The 21,334-nt window shown below is 37.9% G+C and overlaps 1 protein-coding gene across 1 annotated transcript in view; it reads right to left on the bottom strand.

Annotated features, from left to right (window-relative positions):
* DISC1 (DISC1 scaffold protein) overlaps positions 1-21,334 on the bottom strand; it is a 189,251-nt gene that overhangs the window by 89,383 nt on the left and 78,534 nt on the right. Inside the window, exons 9-10 of the mRNA XM_051783465.1 lie at positions 17,522-17,624; positions 6,413-6,601 (exon numbers count right to left, since the gene is read on the bottom strand). Coding sequence (XP_051639425.1) covers positions 6,413-6,601; positions 17,522-17,624 — 292 coding nt within the window. The remainder of the gene's footprint in view (positions 1-6,412; positions 6,602-17,521; positions 17,625-21,334) is intronic.

Raw genomic sequence — 21,334 nt, 5'->3', positions numbered from 1 at the left:
ACTACTGAAAAGTTAAATAATATTTAATAGATATGATGTGGAATGAAAATCATTATTCTGAATGTGATCCTCAAAACTTGACAACAATTTGATATGCAGTTACTACCATTACAGAATTATAAGATCAAAAGATGTATATGGGTATATATAACCTAAAAGATCCCAACTGCTTTAAAAATGTTACTTATGCTCACACAATCAATGAAACACAAACAAGCACAGAATAAGCATAACAGTACAAGTCCATGTAAATGCAGAAACTCCAATTTTTCAAATGAAACAGCGGAGAGCAGTACTAATGAGCAGTGTAATTACTCATGCTGTATTTGGCCAAGACAAAACAAAAGGAACTCCACAAGACTGGGCTTCTTGGGGGTTTTGTTGTTGTTGTTTTATCCTTTGCTTTTCTTATGTGGACATGACTGTTACATGCTGCCCAACAGAAGGTTGCCAAGCACTACTTTGGAGTATCGGATGAACGTCAGCTCAGAATAAAGGATGATACCAGTTGCAGTGCCAGTCCCTTTCCTGCATCACCACTGAGGGGTTTATACCTCCTGTGAAAGCTAAATAGAATGAATGCTGGCTAAATCTGACAAGATCACTATTTAAGTAGAGATGGCCATAGACACAAGCAATAAGCTGTTCCATTTCACCACTCACTTTAATGACAACAAGCGTTTCACACAGGTATGACATGCAGAACATAATCATCTTGCACAAATTAGAAGTGGTCACACAGTGAAACTCAGAGCAGCCTCTTCCTCATGGAAGCCCATCTGTTACACACTATGTGGTTCTCCTTTAATGATTTATTTAAACAGAAGCAATCAAAAGGTTTGGCTTTTCAGTTTTAAATCAGATAATTGCTCAGACACAAACTACAGAAACAATATGAAAAGCCTACTTGGTGCAGAAAAACTAGCACTGAGGAAGAAAATTAAAAATACCACCTGAAAAAATCACTGAAGTAAAAAACGGAATCATTTTGGTCATGTCATAGGCAGATCCTGAGTTGGTATTTTTTGCAACAATTAAAAATGCTGTAAAGTTGTTAACAATCTTTAGACATTTTCAAAAAGCTTTACAAAAATCAGTTACGAAAAGAAAAAGAGAAGTTTTTATATAATAGCTATTATTAAAAACAAATATTTAAACAAACAAACAAAAGGTAAATTTCCCAGTGGGAAGCACACTGCATGTGCTTCTAGTGTTTCTATTATAAGACTTTCACTGTTGAACCTGTCAGAACAAAAATGTGTCTTTGAAAGAGAATAAAAATGCTTTGCAGTAAATGGTCATTAACAGTTTGATAAATCACATCCCCTGCAATTGTACATGGAGCACAGAACCTGCTTTTCATAAATATTTCAGTATGCAACAGCCAGCATTACTTTAGGCAGCACCACTAGTGGTTTCTGCTGTCCACACAATAAGTTTTAGACTAATTAATTGCATCCTCTATAACAGTCAAAAATGCAGCTTTTGAAACAATGACTGCAAAAAGATTAGAATAATTTTTGTTATTCTTCAAAGTACATTCTGAACACATTTTATTCCTAAGTAGCTAGGCCAAAACACAGATATATTCTTTTAAAAAAGCAAATTAAAAAAATGGACTAGGATAGGTTTCTCCTCTGTTATGAGGACAAAAAGCTGTAAGACATTCTGTGCAAGCATGCAGTGTGAGTACTGAACAAAAGAAAGAAAAACTGAGCATGAAAGAAAATTCCAGCTTCCCAAGAAACCCCTTTGCTACATCTAGTTCATTGTTTAATAAATATATCTGTTCAATTCCAGAAAGCTTTACTGTACAAGCAGGTTGGTAAGAGCTTTAGGTCTTACACAAGCAATTTCTAAGACAATAAAACTCAAGGATGCCAACAAAAGTTGAGCAGTAGAGACTGAAGTATCAGCCTTCAAACAAGAGGGTTTTTTTAAAACAGGTTAAAAAGTTATTTTCATGTGCATGAAAGCCTTTATTTTATATTTCCTCTAGAAATTAATTCAGCATAGAAACTCTACTTAACATGACTTGACAAGCACAGCCTAGCAATTTGATCAGGAAACATGGTGCTCCCTGGTTTTGTGCATACATCCACTACCTTCTAGGAAATGGTTTCCCGAAAGTGTAATAGGGCCAGAAAAAGGCTGAGAGCGGCCAAAAAAGGAACTCAGCAGACGAGGTAGGAAAACTTGCCGATCAGTACTGGTAATAATAACAAGAGGATATGTTTCATTTCCAGCCCTGGGTTACAAATGCCAATCAACACAAGCCAGGACTTGTAAGTGCAACCCAACAGTTTGGCAGACAGGCAAGTAATCAAGCTTCACTTGTCTGGAACACAAGTTTGGTTTTTCCGGGTTATAAAGCAGTTCTCTTCCTTGCCATACAAGAACCTTCTGACTTTATAAGGCAGGTCAACAATCAAGTACAAGACCTTCAGCAATTTCCCCAGAACCATTATGTCTTAGGCTACCATCTAGAAGAACGTAAAGCTCACACAAAATCACAGTATCACTTGATTTCACATCTATTTATTGCAAGTGATTGATTCAATCAGGACTTGTACTGATGCTAGACCATCAATTGGGAAACTGTTTCACCACCATTTCAGGTAAAATTACATGACCTCTAAGTGTCTGGCTTTCCTACCTATAAAATGACAATAAAATTTGATCACTTTTACAGAAGCGTTTTTAATGCCCTCAGAAGAAAGTCAAAGTCTAAAGGGCAAATTAGTACTATTCATCCTAAAATGCTAATACATAGCGTTACTTGTCAATGCTTCTATTATCCAATGGGAAAAACATTTTTGAGCATCTCTAAAAATACAAAAGGACTTTTTGTCAAATTTCCTTTACAGGGAGCACTGACAGCTCTCAGTGCAATAAGCCAAGCCTGATTTTTGCACTACATCTGCAATATCTTTTATACTGGGGCAGCTGGCACAGAGTGAGAAAATTCATTAACATGCTAATGATGTGTCCTATTTAAAATTCCAGCTCTGATTATTGTGTGATTAAGTCTCTTCCCTTGACGTCTGCTTCCTTATATCTGCATTACTGTGAGAAATCAACAATTATTAGTGAAGTAAAAAGTAGGTGACCAATTTATACACAAGAGAAAGACAAATATACGCACATATTTTAGCATTTAATTTTTTTTTATTTAATGCTTTTCATACAAAGGAGTATTATCTTCAGTTCAAAAAAAAAAAGTTTTGAAGAAGCTCACAGGCACGAAACATAACAATTCAAACTGTAGATGATGAAGAAATAGACATGTACAGGAATAGCCAGGTAGAGGTGCTATATAAAAAGAGAGAGGATTCCTGAGGCAGGGAAAGTATAGGATTACACCCTGGAAACAATTCATAAGCAAGACTGAGGAGATAACAGCTCTAGTTGATCTGATTACCTTTACTAAAGAAAATAAAGCATCCCCTTTCTAAAGTGAAGGACTTCTAAACCCACTGACTTAGTTAAAATGAGATAAGCCTTTAAAGATCAAAATCATAGAAAGACTTGGGTTGGAAGGGACCTCAAAGATCATCTAGTTCCAACCCTCCTTTCACTTGACCAGGTTGCTCAAAGCCCTGTCCTATTTGGCCTAGAACACTCCCAGGGATGGGGCACCCACAGCTTCTCTGGGCAACCTGTTCCAGTGCCTCACCGCCCCCACAATAAAGAATGTCTTCCTAAAAGCTAATCTAAGTCTATCCTCCTTCAGTGTGAAGCCATTCCCCCTTCCCTGATCACTCCATAAAGATCAAGAGACCTCTTTCCCCATATCGCTTTCATTGGACTATGTTTAGTTTATGGACAGACACTTATTTCATAGCAAAGCTAAAGCATTGCACAAGTCTGCCACAAGAAGGAATCACAGGCAAATCCCTACTGCACACCAGGACACAGATCAGCCAGCCTAGCCCTGATCATTTTTGCTGTTTCAGTTAGAGAGCCCTTCAGGTCAAGCTAATAAATGCTGGGCAGACAGATATTAACAAAAACAGAGAGGACATTAACATCTTCAGCTAGTACAATTAGATGGAGAAAGGATTTCTCTCTCTGGCTTGTAGCTTTAAGAAGTCAAACTAACCAAGAATAGGCAGCACCAGCAGTGATACAACTCACACTAATTTTACTCACACCACAGAGTAACTGAACCTGTGGTGCCCTACTAGCTCAAGGAACAAGCATCATAGGAGCCATTTTCCTGCCACACTATACTCTCCCAAAATTCACACTGTCACCAAAACCAATGGGTCAACACCCCTTGCCATCAGAAGTCCCACAGACCTGCTGAACCCCTCGTGCTGATGCTGGTGCTTCCACCACACAGCAGTGGGCCACACGGGCATTCTAATGCCTAGCTCACATCAGGTTTCTTGTCTACACTGACCTGGTGTACGGGCTGGGGCAGGAACACAAGGAAAAGGCAAAACTGCCTTCCTCCACAGCGACACAGATTTTACTGGCATAAACAAAACACCAAGCCTGAGGCTGTGAAGTAAGTCAACTCAGCTACCCCAACTCAAATCCCACCTTTCACAGTGCAGACAAAGTCAACACACTTACCTCCAGTTCTTTAAAACAGCAAAAACAAATGGTAGAAAAATTGTATTCCAACTCTTTACGCTTTTTTCTCTAAATATAAAAGTGCTGAATAACACCGATTTCATAAGGGTGCATGCCATCTTCAAGACATCAACTGCATACTGGTTTCCAGAGTGCATCAGAAGGCTCATATTCTGTTAAATGCGATGGTATCAAACTCACGCTAGAGTTCTCAAACCTAAGTGAGTTTCCATTTGTTAAAGAAGAAAATTGTGTAGATCACATGTAAAGGGGGTAGGAACAAGAAGAAAGGAATATTTCATGTTTCAATTTATGTATCTATGACTAGTATCTGCTTGACAGAGTTTTATTTTACACAAGGATAAATTTCTCCTTATGCCTATAGAGTCACAATAAATTAAGACAACAATCCCCATAGCAAACATTCAGTATTTTGAAATTTATTTTCTTAAATTGTGGGATAGTGTATCAGATCAAGAAGACATCTCCTTACTGCTACATAAATGTAACAGGGAAAGAAAAGAGTCTGAACTGCTACAAATTCTGTTGCTTCAGCAAAAGTCTTGTACAGGCTTTATTTAAAACCCTGCTGAAGAAAAATACAAATGAGAAGTAAATGTGAATTATAGGAAGTTTAATTGCCCTAGGAACAAAAGAGAAACAAAATGGACTGATTAGAAGGTTAGAACCCTTTTCAACTCTCCTGCAAATCCAAGTAAAGAGAAAGCATTGCCTGATGTGCATTTGTGGGTTTATATCACAATGCACTAAATTTGAGGAATAGTTTTTAAAATTTTTATCTAGATTTTAAAAAGTTCTTATCTAGTAGTGTGTATACATATAAAGTTCTATTCATTTTTAAAACAGTCATAGATGTATCCAGTTGCCTACAAATATTTTTGTTTCTAAGATAGCTCTTCTTATCCACTTGGTACGGAGAAATACTAACCGTAAGATCTGGAAATAGTACTCATAAGATCCTGGAAAAAAAAAGACATTTCAAACCCCTAGAGCTTTAAAGTAACTCAGAATTATACTTATACCTATGGAAGTAACTATAGTAACTGTACATTTGCAGGCAGTCAAATGTTACTCAGTCTTTTCATTTAAGCAAGCACTAAGGCCATTTATCTGCTTAGCTTCAGGAAAGAGTACAGCAGACAAGAGGGTAAGCAAAGTCTAGGAATGACCTCGCTATTTGCTCATTTGTCAATAACTTGCCCAGTAATTGCAGACAACCTCCCCATTTCCACCATGACACTACAACCCAAGCATACTGCTTACAGTTATAGGAGAGCAGCATTTTGCAAGCTGTTTAAACCCTCTCTCAAACTTAAATTTGCTATGAAAACTCTTGCTTTCAGAATCAGGCATCCCTTCCACTTCATATGTTCAGATCCACCACCAAATATGGTATATATGTACACAAGAAACATTTAGTTGTATATAGTAAACATGTTCCTTTTGTCACAGCTGGCTACACCTATTGCTTCCGCATCAAAGACTACATGTTCCTCTGTATGTGAATGCATGCACAGTACCATCATCACTATGATAAAAACGGTTTAGAAAAGAAAGGTTTTGAGAACTGGGCTAAGAGAGATTTCAAAAAGTTGTATATCACTGTAATATCCCTTCTCCCACAAGCCTCCCTCAACTCCAGTGGAAACAGTTGAGAAGACATTGAGCATACTGCTTATCTAGGTCCTGACCAAACTTTCCTCAGGACATTCAGTACGTTTTGTAAAAAGCAGAATGATTCATCAAACCCAGCACACTTCCAGGAGTTCTGGACTGAGTAAAAAGATGTAACAGCCTGTGAACTACTTACCAAAGGCAGTCTCTCCTTGCTCAAGTTCTTGCTTCAGTCTGGTGTAATCATCTTTAATTCTCTCTAACTTTCGGACATTTTTGGCACTCAGAACCAACAGTTCATTGAGTAGTCCTTCCAGTCCCTCCTTCTCAGATGTTAATGACCTTATTTCTTCTGCAAGATCCTTCGCAGTGCCAAAATTACTTCCTGCATGTTTTGTGGGGGCAGGGGGAAGAAAGAGGAAAAAGACAATGAAGCAGACACTTGCAACATCAGTAGGTTACATAGCAATCCCAGGAAATTAGGCAATTATACTTCCCAAAAGCAATTGAAAGATCAATTTTGGGGGAACAAAAGAAAACCAAAAGGAAAATCTGCTTTGCAAGCATCCATTTCTTTAATATTACGAAAAAAAATAATTGTTGTAACTGATTTGACCTTATACACACAGAAATAGTATTGTCTTTAATTATTGATACAATTTATATTTTTGCAGGAAACCTGTTCCTAAGGGTTCATACTTCAGAAACGCCAAACTGCAATTCATTGGTCATTGTGGTGTGATCTGTAAGACGATTTTCTTCTTTTGGAGTACACCTCAATTCACAGTACTTTTTAAACAAAGGCTGTCAACCTGCGAGACCCCAAAGTACCACCACCAGCAGCTGCCAAGAGGGGCTCCATTCCTCCACAGTGCAGGAGTGAATGGAAGCACTTTCAGTGAATAACTACAATCGTTCTCCTGGAGGAAACATCCTGTTGCAAACTCAAATGGTCGTATGAGGGCAGGTGAGCCAAAGAGAGCCTGTACTTTCCAAAATTTTGGAAAATACTGTATCAGATAACTCTGGTTTAAAGACTGAACATTGTTAAGTATGATAGTCTTGCTTTGTGTTTGGTTTCTTGAGGTTTTTTTTTTTTTAGTCTCAAGGCTATGGTAGTTTCAGTAGACCTCTTCCTCTCTTTTTTCTTTTTAAGAGGTCAAATTCCATTATTTCTAATTCTCAGCTAAAACCCTGTTTACCAGTTCCATCTTACAAAGAATTAGACAATTAAATAACTAAAAATAAGCTTTACAAATAGTACGATCTTACGGGTTACCAGTGCATTTGCTGGGAAACAACAGAACAAATTTTATTATCTTAATCTGTCATGTCTCCAAATAGGTAAAACAAAGCAGCAAGATAAGCAAGATAAAAATCACTAGAAAAATGGCAGATATTCAGACACTTCTAAGGTAACAGGACTTAAGTCCAGCTTTATTCACCTGACCTCATCCCAAGCATCAAAGCACAGGAGTCTCAATAATACATGAAGGCAAGAGAATCTTCATTAGAATCTGGAGCCTGCCCTTACATTTCAGTAGACAGCAAGGAAAAAGGTATGATATTGCATATGAAAGTTTTATACAAGCTGAATGGATCTTAATTCCCAGAGGAGAAGTTTATATCAGAACTGAGGCTATAAGGAAATGGCTTCAGATACATGCCCAAAAGCCAACAACCCCCCCCCCCACATGATGCAGCTTCCCATGACAACAGAAATGCCTGAAAGTCTACAGTGAAAATTCATAAGACCATACAAAAACCTCGTGCAGCACAAGTACCATCAGTGAGTTCTGACCTCAATCACAGCAACCAAAGTAACTGCTTTCTAAATGCCATAAGAAGGTTGATTAAAAAATTAATATACAATTCATAGCTGCCAGCATGAAAAAACATGCCCTCCTGGGGTTGTTTGTTGAGGCAAAGTCACATTGGATGCCACAGAAACATTCTGAAGACATATGTCAAGATATTTTATTCTGTTAATATCATGAAAATGTTAAAATTCCTCTTTTCGATGATAAAATAATTATTTTCTGTAAGTGAACACAGTAACTGTTACTCTGTCAACCACTCAAAGCTATATTTTATACAGCCATACCAGAGAAAGAGTTCTGATTGGGTGATATAAGTCAGACCAAACTCTTCCCAGGAAACTCAAAAATCACTGAAGCTAACTGGACTGCTCTCTCAGAAAATCTGTACAGAGACAACAAAGCTAAGGAATTAATAGGCTGAGACCAGTGCTGAGATTCTGGACTAAACGAACACATGAGACAAGGATTCTATGAAGAGGACTGAAGAACGAAATGTCACTTTTGCCATCTTTCCTCCTGTCTTACAGTGACACTTACTAGAAATGTGCAATTTCAGCCACTGAATATAAGTTCATATAAACATACTGGGCACAAACTACTGCAGCAAATTTGAAGTATCCAGTACTCTGAACAGGTAGAATAACATGCTTGCAGTACACTGTCATAAGGAACTGAGTATGTACACTTCACTTTGAGGGACTGAACATTATCATTATCTCAAAGACAGCAACAAAAACAGTTAAAACTTCCTCCTTAATCTTGCCCTCTGGGGCTCCCTCCTTGCATGCATCCTTCATAACCCACTCTCTACAGACAGTGACATCAGGTAAGCTCCAGTAGCTTGATGTGAATGCCAAAAATACCAGCCAAATCAAGCAAAACAACCCACACTGGAAAAACAGTAATGAAAAAAAAAATCACCAGGCAGAAAGCAGCTATATAATTGCCTTTACATACTGTAAACATTAATATATTTACCTTATTTCCTCTCTTCCTAAAATTCTACTTGTATGACTACAGCTAAATAGTACTCTGCACATCAAATATATTTTATATATATATATAGTTACAGGCCACAAACTCATGTCCATTATAACAGCTCATGGTCAGATTTTTCTATATTGGGCATATTGTTGTCCATTTAGTAGCCTCAAAGTAAAATATCATTATTCTGATACCATTTGCCAGCAATAAATTGACTAAAAATATGGTTTGAAATCTGTCCCATTTTATAAAAAACAGCAAATGTGTTATTAATTAAACTTTATTAAATACTGCCCCCTTCAAAATATAAGACAAAGTTAATGGCCCACAAATTTTTTAATCACACTTTTTCTCACATTTATGGCAGAAATTCCATACACTCACAGGTTACCATTATTTATACTTGAAGCAGAGAGATAAGTCCCATCCTTATGAAACTATAGCACAGACAAGGAAGCAATTTTTGCATTAATAGTAAAGTATAACTATTGCACACTGGCTTGAATTTAAGAAATAATAGACTGGTCAATCTTTACCATTATTTATAAATTAATTCTTCATAGAATAACACCACTACCTTTAATAATTCATAAGAAAGTTTACATTTTAGCTTAGGGCATTTGCCAGCATGGTATTTATCAGTAGCACTGGAATTCAAGGTTGAAAATCCTTCACCCTCTGACTAATGAGAATACAAAGTGATTCCAACACCAGAAAAGAAATTGAAGAAAATAAATATCATTCACCTACCCACAAAGAAAAAAGCTTAACACATGACAGAAATGTAAGATTCTGGAATCACTGCCAGTGTGTTTGCACCTCTGAAAAAATAAACAGCAAATGAGGGACGGTCTACCATCTCTTGAAACATTTTACAGTATTCCAGCATATTTGAATTACAATTATTGCTTTTAAGCAATAACATGTGCCAACGCTTTTATGAAGCATAACACAAGTGAATGATTGATGTGATCCTGAAAGTTAACTGTCATCTAGAAACAGGCGAGAGACCCCACAGACATGCATTTGGGTAATTCTCAAGTAATTCTCAGCCATAGAGAGCCTCCTGTACCTGGACTGAATCAATCACCATAGAGTAACCCAGAAAAAAAAAAGGGGGAGTATGGGGGAAAGGGGGTAAGTAAACCCCAAAGTAATAACATTTCAAATCAGTAATAACAACTCAAAGGCTCAAGTGAACATTATCAATAAGAAAAGGCAAAAATACGCTGAAGTAAAAGGCAGAAGTTTGGAAGATGGCAATTCAGCAATACTGAGACTCAACCTGTGCCAAAGCCTCTCCTAAACCTGTGCTGGCTGGGTTTGATCCCTTGTCCATCCTGCAGGTGCTGCGTGATTGCACTGAGGATGATCTGCTCCATAACCTTGCCAGGCACTGAGGTCAGGCTGACGGGCCTGGAGTTTCCCAGGTCTTCCTTACGGCCCTTTTTGTGGATTGGCGTGACATTCACCAACTTCCAACCATCTGGGACCTCCCCTGTGAGCCAGGACTGTTGGTAGATGATGGAAAAAGTCTTGGCGAGCTCTTCTGCCAGCTCTCTCATCACCCTTGGGTGGATCCCATCTGGTCCCATAGACTTGTGGGGATCCAAGTGGCTCAGCAGGTCACTAACTGTCTCCTTCTGGATTACAAGGGGGCTGTTCAGATTCTTATCTCTTTCTACAAGCTCCAGAAGCCAGTTGTCCTCAGGACAACCTGTCTTACTGTTGAAGACTGAGACAAAGAAGGCGTTAAATACCTCAGCCTTTTCCTTATCTTTGATGGAATATTCCCACCCGTATCCAGTAAAGAATGGAGGTTTTCCTTGTCCCTCCTTTTGCTATTGATGTATCTGTAGAAGGATTTTTTGTTATCCTTCACAGAGGTGGTAAGATCAAGTTCAGTAGAGAGGAAAGGACTAGCTGAGAATAGGAAAACAGCCCAGAACTGATACCCACGATCCTGAGGGCTGTATGAAATCATCAACCCCCTTTTTACCAACCAGGTTAAGAAAGAAAACCAGAGAAAGACCTAGGAGAGAAATATTCATGCCACCTAGGTGCAGACCCCAAAAGTGCGTGCACTGAGGTTCAGATATTTGTCACCTTGCCTCCCTGGACAGTCAGTGGAAAGAGAGACATCACTGTCCCCTTCCACAGGGGTTTTCTCACATCCCCTCCAGACCACAGCCTCCCGTGGGGTGTCAGTGCCTTCCCTTCACACCTCTCCCCATCTACCATGTCTCCTTTGAATACATAACCCCAGAAAAGGAAGTGCCAAAGAGATAAGTTGACCTTCTCTCCCGCTCCAGGGATAGCCGCTTAGGTAACAGGAGAGAAAGAGAGTAAGTTGCTACATGACTGACTTCTGCAACAGAAGCAAAGATTTTCTGCTGTCTGGTCACATATCATGCTGGAATTTCAGCTACAACAAATCACCTTTGAAATTTGCTGAAAGCCAGTAACATCCAGCAGTCTCATTTGGAATTGAGATTAAAAAGACAAACAGCACAGTGTCCTCGTTTTGGCTGGGATACAGTTAATTTTCTTCTTAGTGGCTGGTTAAGAGCTGTGTTTTAGACTGAGGTTGAGAATAATGTTGATGACACACTGATGTTTTTAGTTGTTGCTAAGTAGCACTTACCCTAAAATCAAGGACTTTTCAGTTTCCCATGCTCTGCCAGTAAGCAGGTGCACCAGAAGCTGAGAGGGAGCACAACCAGGATAGCTGACCCAAACTGGGTAAAGAGATACTCCATACCATAGAACATCATGCCCAGTGTATAAACTGGGAGTAGTTGGCTGGGAGGGGGCAATCACTGTTTGGGCATTGAATGGGAATCTGTCAGCAGGTGGTGAGCATCACTTTACTGGTATTAGGCATCACTTGCCTGTCTTGAGTTTTATGCCTCACTCACTCTCCTTTTCATTATCATTGCTGTTTTGATTATTAAACTATTCTTACCTGAACTCCTGAGTTTTACTTTTTTTTTCCAATTCTCCTCCCCACTGGGACCAGAAAGTGATCACGTAGTACTTAATTTCTGGCTGGGGATAAACCACAACACATAGCTGTCTGAAGTCTGAGTGAACACTTAAGAGTTGGTTTGGGGGACTCACTAGCATTATTTTTCAAGTGAGTTAACAGATGTGCCAAAAAGTACATCGCTTTCACCAACACACAGTGGCAAATTCTACTTCATGGAGAATAAAGCAACTGTAGTGGGAAGATGTACCAGTACACAGCATTGTATGGTGGAGCCAGACATTGCAGCCATGAAGTAGAATTAATCTCCATGTGCCCCTAATCCATCAACTCAGGCTGCTACGGAAAGTAGGAATTGGAAAGTGTGGAACCAGCTATGTCATCTGACAAGACATACCAAACAACAGTTCTCAGAAACAGATTAAAAAAAACAGGAGTACCATTGCCTTCCAGTGAAAGACAAATTGAGAGCTGTATGTGGCACATTTGGGGAAGAACTCAACATCATGACAAGAACTGTATGTCCACACATATTTCTGCGTGAAACAACCAACTACAGCACAAATTTGAAAACAAGACATCCACATTAACATAAATCACAGATGGATGGCTGAAAATGTCCTTCATCCTGCACTGGCATCTTCCAGCCTGATGGCTCTGTCCCCTCTCTAACATACTCAGTCCCAACAATAGCACTTAGCACCAAAGCTGGAAAGTAGGAGGCTCTTTTTGTTACAGTTGTTTTCTGAGCCACACTGAATTTGCCCTAAATGAGCATCAAAGAGCAGCCAAAGAGGCAACAGTCCAAACATGAAGTTTTGTGAAATGTGCTATCTAGTATTTACGTCATGCTACGTATAAACTACACTTGAACACTGACATAAGGAAAAAAACCCTTATTGTTCTACTGCTGGAAATCATCCCACAACAGCATTTCCAAGCAGCTCCAACTTGCCAGTATGTAGTGAAATCAAGGTAATGCTAACTACAGGATGATGACACATGGTCTCTCACTGGTACAGACAGTTTTAAGATTAAAAATAAAAATTTTAAACTACAAGTCACCTCACTCTAACTTCTGTATTTGAATCTAATTTGTATTTGCAAAGACATAAGGAAAGTTAATGACATGCATCTCATAGATAACAAATTCAGCATTTCATTCATGCCTGCTTAGCTCCCTGCTAAGCCACTTTCTGGTTATCTCGTCCCATGCTACTATGCATTCTCAAGAGGAAAAAAATTCACAGAGTCTATGAAGACATTACAAAACATATCAAACAAACTCTTTTATTCAAATATAGGAACCAGACGTAACAGGACTAAAATTCATTTTAGTTTACATCCTCCCTTCCATTACCAAATTATTTTCTCACTAAGGAAAAACATGAAACACATCATTTCTCATATATGATTTGCTCTTGCCTGTCACTGGGTACCTGTCGAAAGGCCTTGGTCCAAAGGGGGGAAGAACGACACACAAGACACAAGAGGATGGTGAGACAAAGAGATGTCTGCCTGCTACACTGAGCGGGCAGCTTTTATTTAGTGCCAACTTCCACTTTCCCCCACACACACTACAAACATGTTCTTACAAAACACCCAGGAATGCAACACCTGCAGTTTGCCAAGCAGCTCCGACCTTGCACTGTCCAGCACTCAGGGCTGTTTCCATGGGAACGTGCAGTTATCTCTACTTTTCTCAAGGGAACGGTCTTATACCCTGTAATGCTTCGAGCTCCTCTACTTCCAGGGGACCTGGGGGTTCCATCGGCCTGCCATCTCCCCCCACACTTGCCCAAAGTATGAAAATAAGTTTTAATAGTATTTCCACAGCTATGTTCACACTTGCTTACAGATCATTCTATTTGAATTTTCTTACCAGTTTCCAAACATTTCATCTGAAGTTTATTCCCTCCAAAAATTTCATGCTAAATAGTTACAGAATGCTAAAAGAAAGGAGTACCGTGTACTGTCACATTCTTCCCATAACTGATGGCAAAATTTTTATAAGCACGTTAAGAGCTACTGTAAGAAGCAACTGTTAGAATAATAAAATGCAGGTTTCTAAGCACTGCCATTAAGGTAGTCAGTTATAATTAAAAAAAACAAACACACAACCAAAAACCTACTAGATGCCAAACTATAAGATTACATGAATGAGTATTTACAAATGTGTATGTCAACAGTAACATCTCATGCAATCAGGAGTACTTGTTAGCTATAATTACCGAAAGCTACTGACTTAAGAACCACAAACAATATAAGGTTCTACTAATTATCTTTGGAGGAAAAGTCTGGACTAGCATCTCAGGAATATTTATCACAACAGATCAATCAGAAGTGAGCTGTTGATATAAAGGATCTGAATTGTAATTGTTGATAGAAATACCTCTTGAATGCGTAAGTATGGGCTTCTTTTCTTTTTCCCATATGAAATCTCACTGGGATTTAATTAAACCCACTGTATTTATTTTATGGCCTTCAATAATCCAAATAGTCATAAATTGTCTTCTAAATTTAATTTTATACTTCTTCCCAGAACAAAATAATGAGGAGAGACATTTACGTACACAATATTGTCTTTACAGTGTCATTTATCATACAGCCTTAAAATCCAATGTATTCTATTGACAGAACTAATAGAATTGTTATGCTTACAATGCATTTATTGTGGTATTTTCCTCTAAAAATAAGATCAACCGTATTCTTACATTTTCTGTTGCAAATACATCAATACTTTAAATCAATATATTTGGATTATAAAGTACCATCCATGTAGAAGACGAATGTTGTCTCAAGCTACTAAGGAAGCCATTAAAGGCTGAAGTATATATCAAAGCTTTCCAAGCCATCACATCACTAAGTCACCACATGTAAGCTCTGAAAACTAATTATCACTTAACTATATTCTTAAGCTCATCTAATTTAACTTCTGGGATACAGTTACCCTTTTACTTTGACACTGTTCCAAAGTCACTTAACTCTTACTGCTTCCTCAAGAAAAATGCTATGTTAAACAAAAATGATGTGACAACTACATAGAGAAAAACAGTTGTTCTCAGTATCTATTAGTACTGGTTTTGAAGAAACTATTTGAATCTATCTATCTAACTACTATGGAAAAAAAGTAGAAGTAACAGACATTTATCCCTGCCTGATGCTTCCAGACTAAATGAAAACCTCTGTGACCATTAGACTTTATGATTACTGCATATTTACATGTCCACACTACAATTTCTTCTGAATGTCATGCTATTCCAGGGTTGTCCTTAAATAATTGTACATTACCCAAATGAACATTCTTCCATCTTTTAATGATTCAATATATCCAGGCTGCTCATAACATTGTTAGCTGACTGGAAGATCAGGGGATATGTACATACAGTATCTTGCTTAAATCTTAACCAGTATTTAGAAGGTTAAGACCTACTTCTTAATTATGACTTATTTAAGAAGGGTCATTCATTTACACCAAACAGAGGAATACACAAAAACCAAGTGATTCAGCCTTCTTTATATTATCTATTCCTCACTGGTTTTGTCTTAAGAAGAAAAAAAAACCACCAACATAAAACCCCACCTATTTTTCTCTCTTCCTTCCTCTTTCTTCTTCTGTATTTACCAAGTCTTTTCTCTCTCACTTGTTTCTCTGCTAGCTGCAATTCACTCTGTGTCTTGGCTTTTCTGATTTTATTCACTTCACGCTCTAAAACTGAAATATTTCTATTTTTTTCAGATTTTTTTTTTACTTTCAGGTCTTCAGAGAAAAAATTCTCTTTTTATTCTTGTATCTCCCCTGTATCCTCTGCATATAACTCTTCATTTAACACAAGCAAGTGCCACCATATTAACTAAAAGTATCTGTACCTTAAACGGAGGTGAAGAAATTACAGTATCCACTGTCACCAAATTATCTTTTGTCCTTGATTTTCAAACTAGTGCCATCCAGAATTCTGCCTTAGTAACAACTTAGGATTGTACCATTCACAGTCATTAAAATTCCCTGAAGGAAGAGTTTTTCAGAGCAAGAGTGAAAAAAGAAATAGTGCTTCTTATCAGTACAAAGAACTTGCACAGATACTTAAAAGCATAGAAAGGCAGTCACAGTGAAAACAGTTTATAGAAACAGCAGCATTAAATCGCCTTTTGAATTCATTCCTGAAACAACCAACCTTTTTCAAGAGCTAACAAGTATAAAATACTGTTATGAACGTCTTGGAAACCATCCTCAAGTTGTCATTCACTCTCTCAAAGTGTCAGACTGAGATACAGCTTTCCTGGCCAAATGCTTCCTACTAGCAGCATGAAGCAGTTGCACATTTTGTTCTCAAGAAAGCCACAGAATGGCTGTGGAAAACTTTGACCCCATTTCTGAGAGTTAGAAAATTACCTACATTCAGGCAGCCTATGGGTAGAGAAGGACAATTGCTCAGCTTACCTCTTACAAGTGGACAGAGAAATAAAGAGGATTTCAATTTCAAAAAGGTGTTATGAGAAGTAAGAAAACTGAGCATGTTCAGCAGCAGCAGAAGATCTGGGCCTTGATTTCCTTTCAGATTTTGTTAAACCCTGATGTCATCCACTTCTGGCAAACAAACCATGTGACACCGCACAAGGTTTCATTTTAAAATAATTCATGTGTGTAGTATAGATTCTTGTATATAATTGAGAAGGTAAATCACCTGTGGAAAGCTACATATCTCACCTTGACATGTATCAAAAATCCTTTAGCCTTTCTTTACTTGGTGCAACACCAGAAAACTCCTTGTACTCCAATCCACATTCCCTTCTACTCAGCTTCCTCTCTGAGGCAGGTGTCTAGCAGAGAGACACCTACTTAAACATTTGTAAACCATTTGCTGAATTAGGAAACCTACCTCTTTCAGCTTTCAAGATAAAGAACTGTGCTTCATCTTTTTTCCTTGGACAATAGTGCAGCAATGCCAAGTTTGGGGCATGTAAAGCTGTTATATATCAGACGCTGTAACCACATTTCAGTGTTTTATTGGTGCTAAATAACATGCATGAGTGCTACAAGGACAAAATTGCTCCTTTGCTGCTAGCAATAGTTGTTTAATGATCTGAACAGCAGAAGCTGCCAATTATTGTATTCCATTTTAAAGCGTCATTTAAAGCCACACTCGTAATTTTGATACCTTAGTTATACATTTATAACTTAGCCAGAGACCTCTAAGCACGTAACTTGTAGAGTCCAGGAACAGCTATGGATAATTATATACCAATTTCACCTATGGAAAAATAACATGTCTATCACACGTTTACTGCCTACCGCACAGCATCCTCTCTGCCAGTAGTTCCAAACCGCAGAGAGGGGCCTGAAATACCTTACACAAGACATGACACAACCCCATTCTGCTAGACTTGCCATCATTTGAAGGCATGTACACAAGCACATCAACAACTTTTTAGGAAAAGTCTGTAAAGAAGAGGTCAGTAACTGCTCTGATACAACCCTTATCAGTGTTAGTCCTTCTCATCACTTAAGACTTACCTGAAACAGCCAGCATTTTGGCTTCAAGTAGAGCTGGTAGCTGAGTCTCAATATCACTCACTTTCCTCCTCAAAGTACTGCAGAGTTTCTGACTCGTGCAAACCTAAATTGAGGCAGACAGCCATGATATAGAATTCATCCATGTAAAAGTATAAGGCAGCTCAAATGGGGCTTCAAATGTTCTTAGTTTACAGACACGACATAACATCCTGCAGCAAGCTACAAAAGCTTAATAAAAAGTGATGTCTTTACAGAAATACCCAAGATGAATCAAAATTTCCAGCCTTTGCTACACATTCTATTATAAAAATAGGGAAAGGTATTAGAATTAGTTCCTGTATGAGAGAGGACACACTGCACTACTAGGTGCTGAGGGCTGCACACAGAAGAAAGGCCATTTTACAAATTCTGTACAATTTTAGTATTAACAGTGCTGCTTGGAGTGGAGTATAAATAAACCAACATTTAGAGACTAAAGTGCCATAACACAACATACAGCAATTTTTACACAAAATATACCCTGCTCTACATCTTAACTAGAAAAAAAAAGGCAAAGCAGCCTTATTTCTGCACAGGCAATAAATAAGGCTATACCAGCTTGATACTGTACTTTGTTTCACAATCATGAGACACAGATGACTGGGATTCAGGTTTCTGACTTGCCCTCTCTTTTGTTTGTTTTCATCTTTTTAACTGAAGGCCCCTCAGCGATCAATCAGAACTGGTATTAAAAACATGGAGAGAGATAGGAGAGAAAAAAATACATCAAGGAAGTTCAGACGTTTCTGTACTTTACGTTTCAGTGTACACTGCCACCTCAGAAGGACTGAGGTGCAACATACACAGTTCATACAACTATCACATATTCAAAACCATTGGGGTTTACTCCACATTGCATTATTTGGGAAGGAAAGCAAAATAAACAAAAAGAAAAAAATCTTTCATTGAACTAAGGCAAAACCCTTATTCTGAAGGCAGATGTCAAATCCTTGCTCAAAAGTGTAGCTGACACTTAAGAAAACATTGGAACCAAGGGTAAAGCAATAGTCAAGATAGGCAGAGGTCAGTTCTGAAAAGATGTGATGTGAAATGAAATCTCCAGAGAGAAGTTTCCCTGCCTTCCTTCACTTTTTTTCCTCCTCAAAAACAAATGCCATGCTTATTAACAGAAGCACATCTCTTACCTCACTTTTTAAGAGCAAAAGCATTATAGTTCTAATGGATTATCTGTACAATTAAAATATAGTAATTCAGATCTGACACTAACTGTAAATCCTTTTAAATTAATAATACCCTCTTAGTTTAGCTGAGATTACCTCTTAATCATAAATGGGTCATACTTTTTCTTGAGTCAATAGAACTATCCTCCAAGCAGTAACTGATACTATCTAAAGACTTCAGAGTCATCCTATTAATTTAAAAACACATATCTCATCATTTCTGCACCTATTACAATTTTTCAATTCCCACATATCTCACTTTGTTTCAGTACCCCCTTCTAAGTGACTCACCAACTAATTCAGTCAAAGTATTTTTAAATCCCCAAACCTGTCAGAGGTGAATAAATGTGCCCAAAAGAACCTGAAGGCCATTTCTGTCTCCCACCTCCAAAATAAATCTGAAAGTTTTCAATGACTTCTTTCTAAGCAGTGTTCTCTCTTTAGGGACACTGAATGGCTCAGTGAATTGCAATTAGATGGGGAATCTTTCAGCTCCAGGAAAACTGCACGAATATATCCCATGCTGGTAGTAATTTAAAGTCATTAGGACTAGACAGCTGTTTGGCAATTATGCAAAATAAGCTGGGAGGTTTAATCAGTTTATAGTGAACACTGTCCAGTTTGTAAGCACTACTATCAGAACAAAGCTTGCTGGTGCTCTTTATTAATGGACCAAATGCAGGGACCAGAGGCTGAAAGGCAGTTCCTCCAACTCAGAGATGATTCTTCTGGAACATGAGCTAAGAACATTGCCGAACCTCTGCTTGTAGCTATGTCACATGTATTCTACAGATAAATGAACAACATTAATCTTCAGGCCCATCATATGGCATAGTTCAACAAAACTAAATGAGCAACTGGGAAAGACAAAGTAATATCCCCTAAACTAATAGCCCTACTTCCATATTGCATCAAGTCTACTCTACAAGCTCCAGTTCTTCTCATTTTTTCTAACTGTTTTATCTTAATAACAGATATTATTATTCATTACAGGAGCTTATTTGGCCACTAAGGAAAGGTTATTTCTTCACTAACAAAGATGGTGAACATTCACAATGCCAGTGTTCTTTGCTCCCAGTGAACACACCATCCTCCTCTACCCAGTCTGACTGCAGGTGCCTGGGGCCCCAGTGATGACCTTTTCCTTTTCTCAGCGCTCAGCTCTGCTGTGTCCCACAGACCAACAAGCTTGAAGTCTGAAAAAACTCCCTTTCAGTTTCAGGGAAGTTTTTTTACAGCCAAGTATTACTGTATCTATTTTAAAATTCTCTTCAGTGGTTTGTGAGGGTTTTTTAAAGCAGACTTTAAAAAAAAAAAGGCTCTTGTTTGGGAATATACCTTACAAATCTCTGTTCAGACACAAATTCTTCTCAAAGAAGCAGTCTATCTGAAACCAGTAGGAAGCTGGTTAGCAAAGATGTGTGCAATCAAGATGAAAAGCAGCAAAATATCAAAAGCAAATTTGCCCACTGTCATCCTCTTCCATCTTTCCAGCATATGATGTTAATCTAGAGCAGCAAAAACAGGGACAAGGACAGCGACTAAAGCACTGGAATTTACTCTTCCTCCAATCATCTCAAGAAAAAAGAATTTTGAGTAACCTTCACATTTCTCTACAACAGCACCTTGGAAAAGATAAAGAAATTCTCTCAACACTGCCTGAAGGAAGGAACAGTCCACTTGGTTTCCCACACAGCATAATCTTGCCATTAGTGAAAGCAGATAATAATTTCTGAAGGAAGGTGGTGAATAAGAGACACTGTTCCCTTCATTAGCAGGCAAAACTTAGCTTTTGCAGCCAAGGTTGAAAACAACACAGATGAGGCAGAAAAGGCCATAGAATGCCAGTGGCACAGAGGGAAAGAAAGGACTTTTGACAAATGAGTGTTTTCTCCATACAATAAGAAGGTTTAAAAGACCAGCTCTATTTATTTTGAGACGAAAATAAAAGGATGAGACAATCTGAATAAACTACATAGTAAATTACTTGGAGGAGTCTCATTACATGCTTCATATTTATCTTCTCTAATAAATAAAACCCATCACACAGAAATAGAATGAAACTGAAGTAATATTTTATCTATTGAAAATTTAAAGAAATAATCAAGCTGTGAAATTCTACCTTGCAGACTTCTCTATTGTTACCCAATGTTTCAGTTCTTATTGAAAAAGTATCCAGACACTACAGTTGTAAAATAAAACCTCAAGAGGCACATTTTCTGGGGAGAAGGCAAATTCTCTAACTTCTGTTTTAGTTTGCAAATAGCTTTGAGGTACCGAATGACTTGTTCATTTTAGTAGATGACCTGTATGTCAGTTACAATAATTTCCTTGATACTTTATTCATAGTCATTTCAAAAATACAGGAGGAAGCATCATATTATAATAGTCTTATACTAATTTTCCCAATATGTGGGCATAAGCAAGGAATAGAGAAAATAAGCTTAAAACAAAGCAGAAGAGAAGGAAGGACGATCTTTTTAACAGTGCATACTAAAAGCATTGGTCAAGATGATTAGGAAGAACAAATTATAAAGGATAAAACTTTTACTGATTTAGGTGAGTGCTACTAGAGAAAGAACATGAAAAATAA

The sequence above is a fragment of the Manacus candei genome, unplaced genomic scaffold, assembly GCF_025592945.1.
Source record: "Manacus candei isolate 608988 ecotype Guabito, Panama unplaced genomic scaffold, ASM2559294v1 h1tg000017l, whole genome shotgun sequence".
NCBI lineage: Eukaryota > Metazoa > Chordata > Aves > Passeriformes > Pipridae > Manacus > Manacus candei.
The sequence above is the reverse complement of the archived record's forward strand: the minus strand, read 5'-3'. Positions and strand labels throughout refer to the sequence as shown.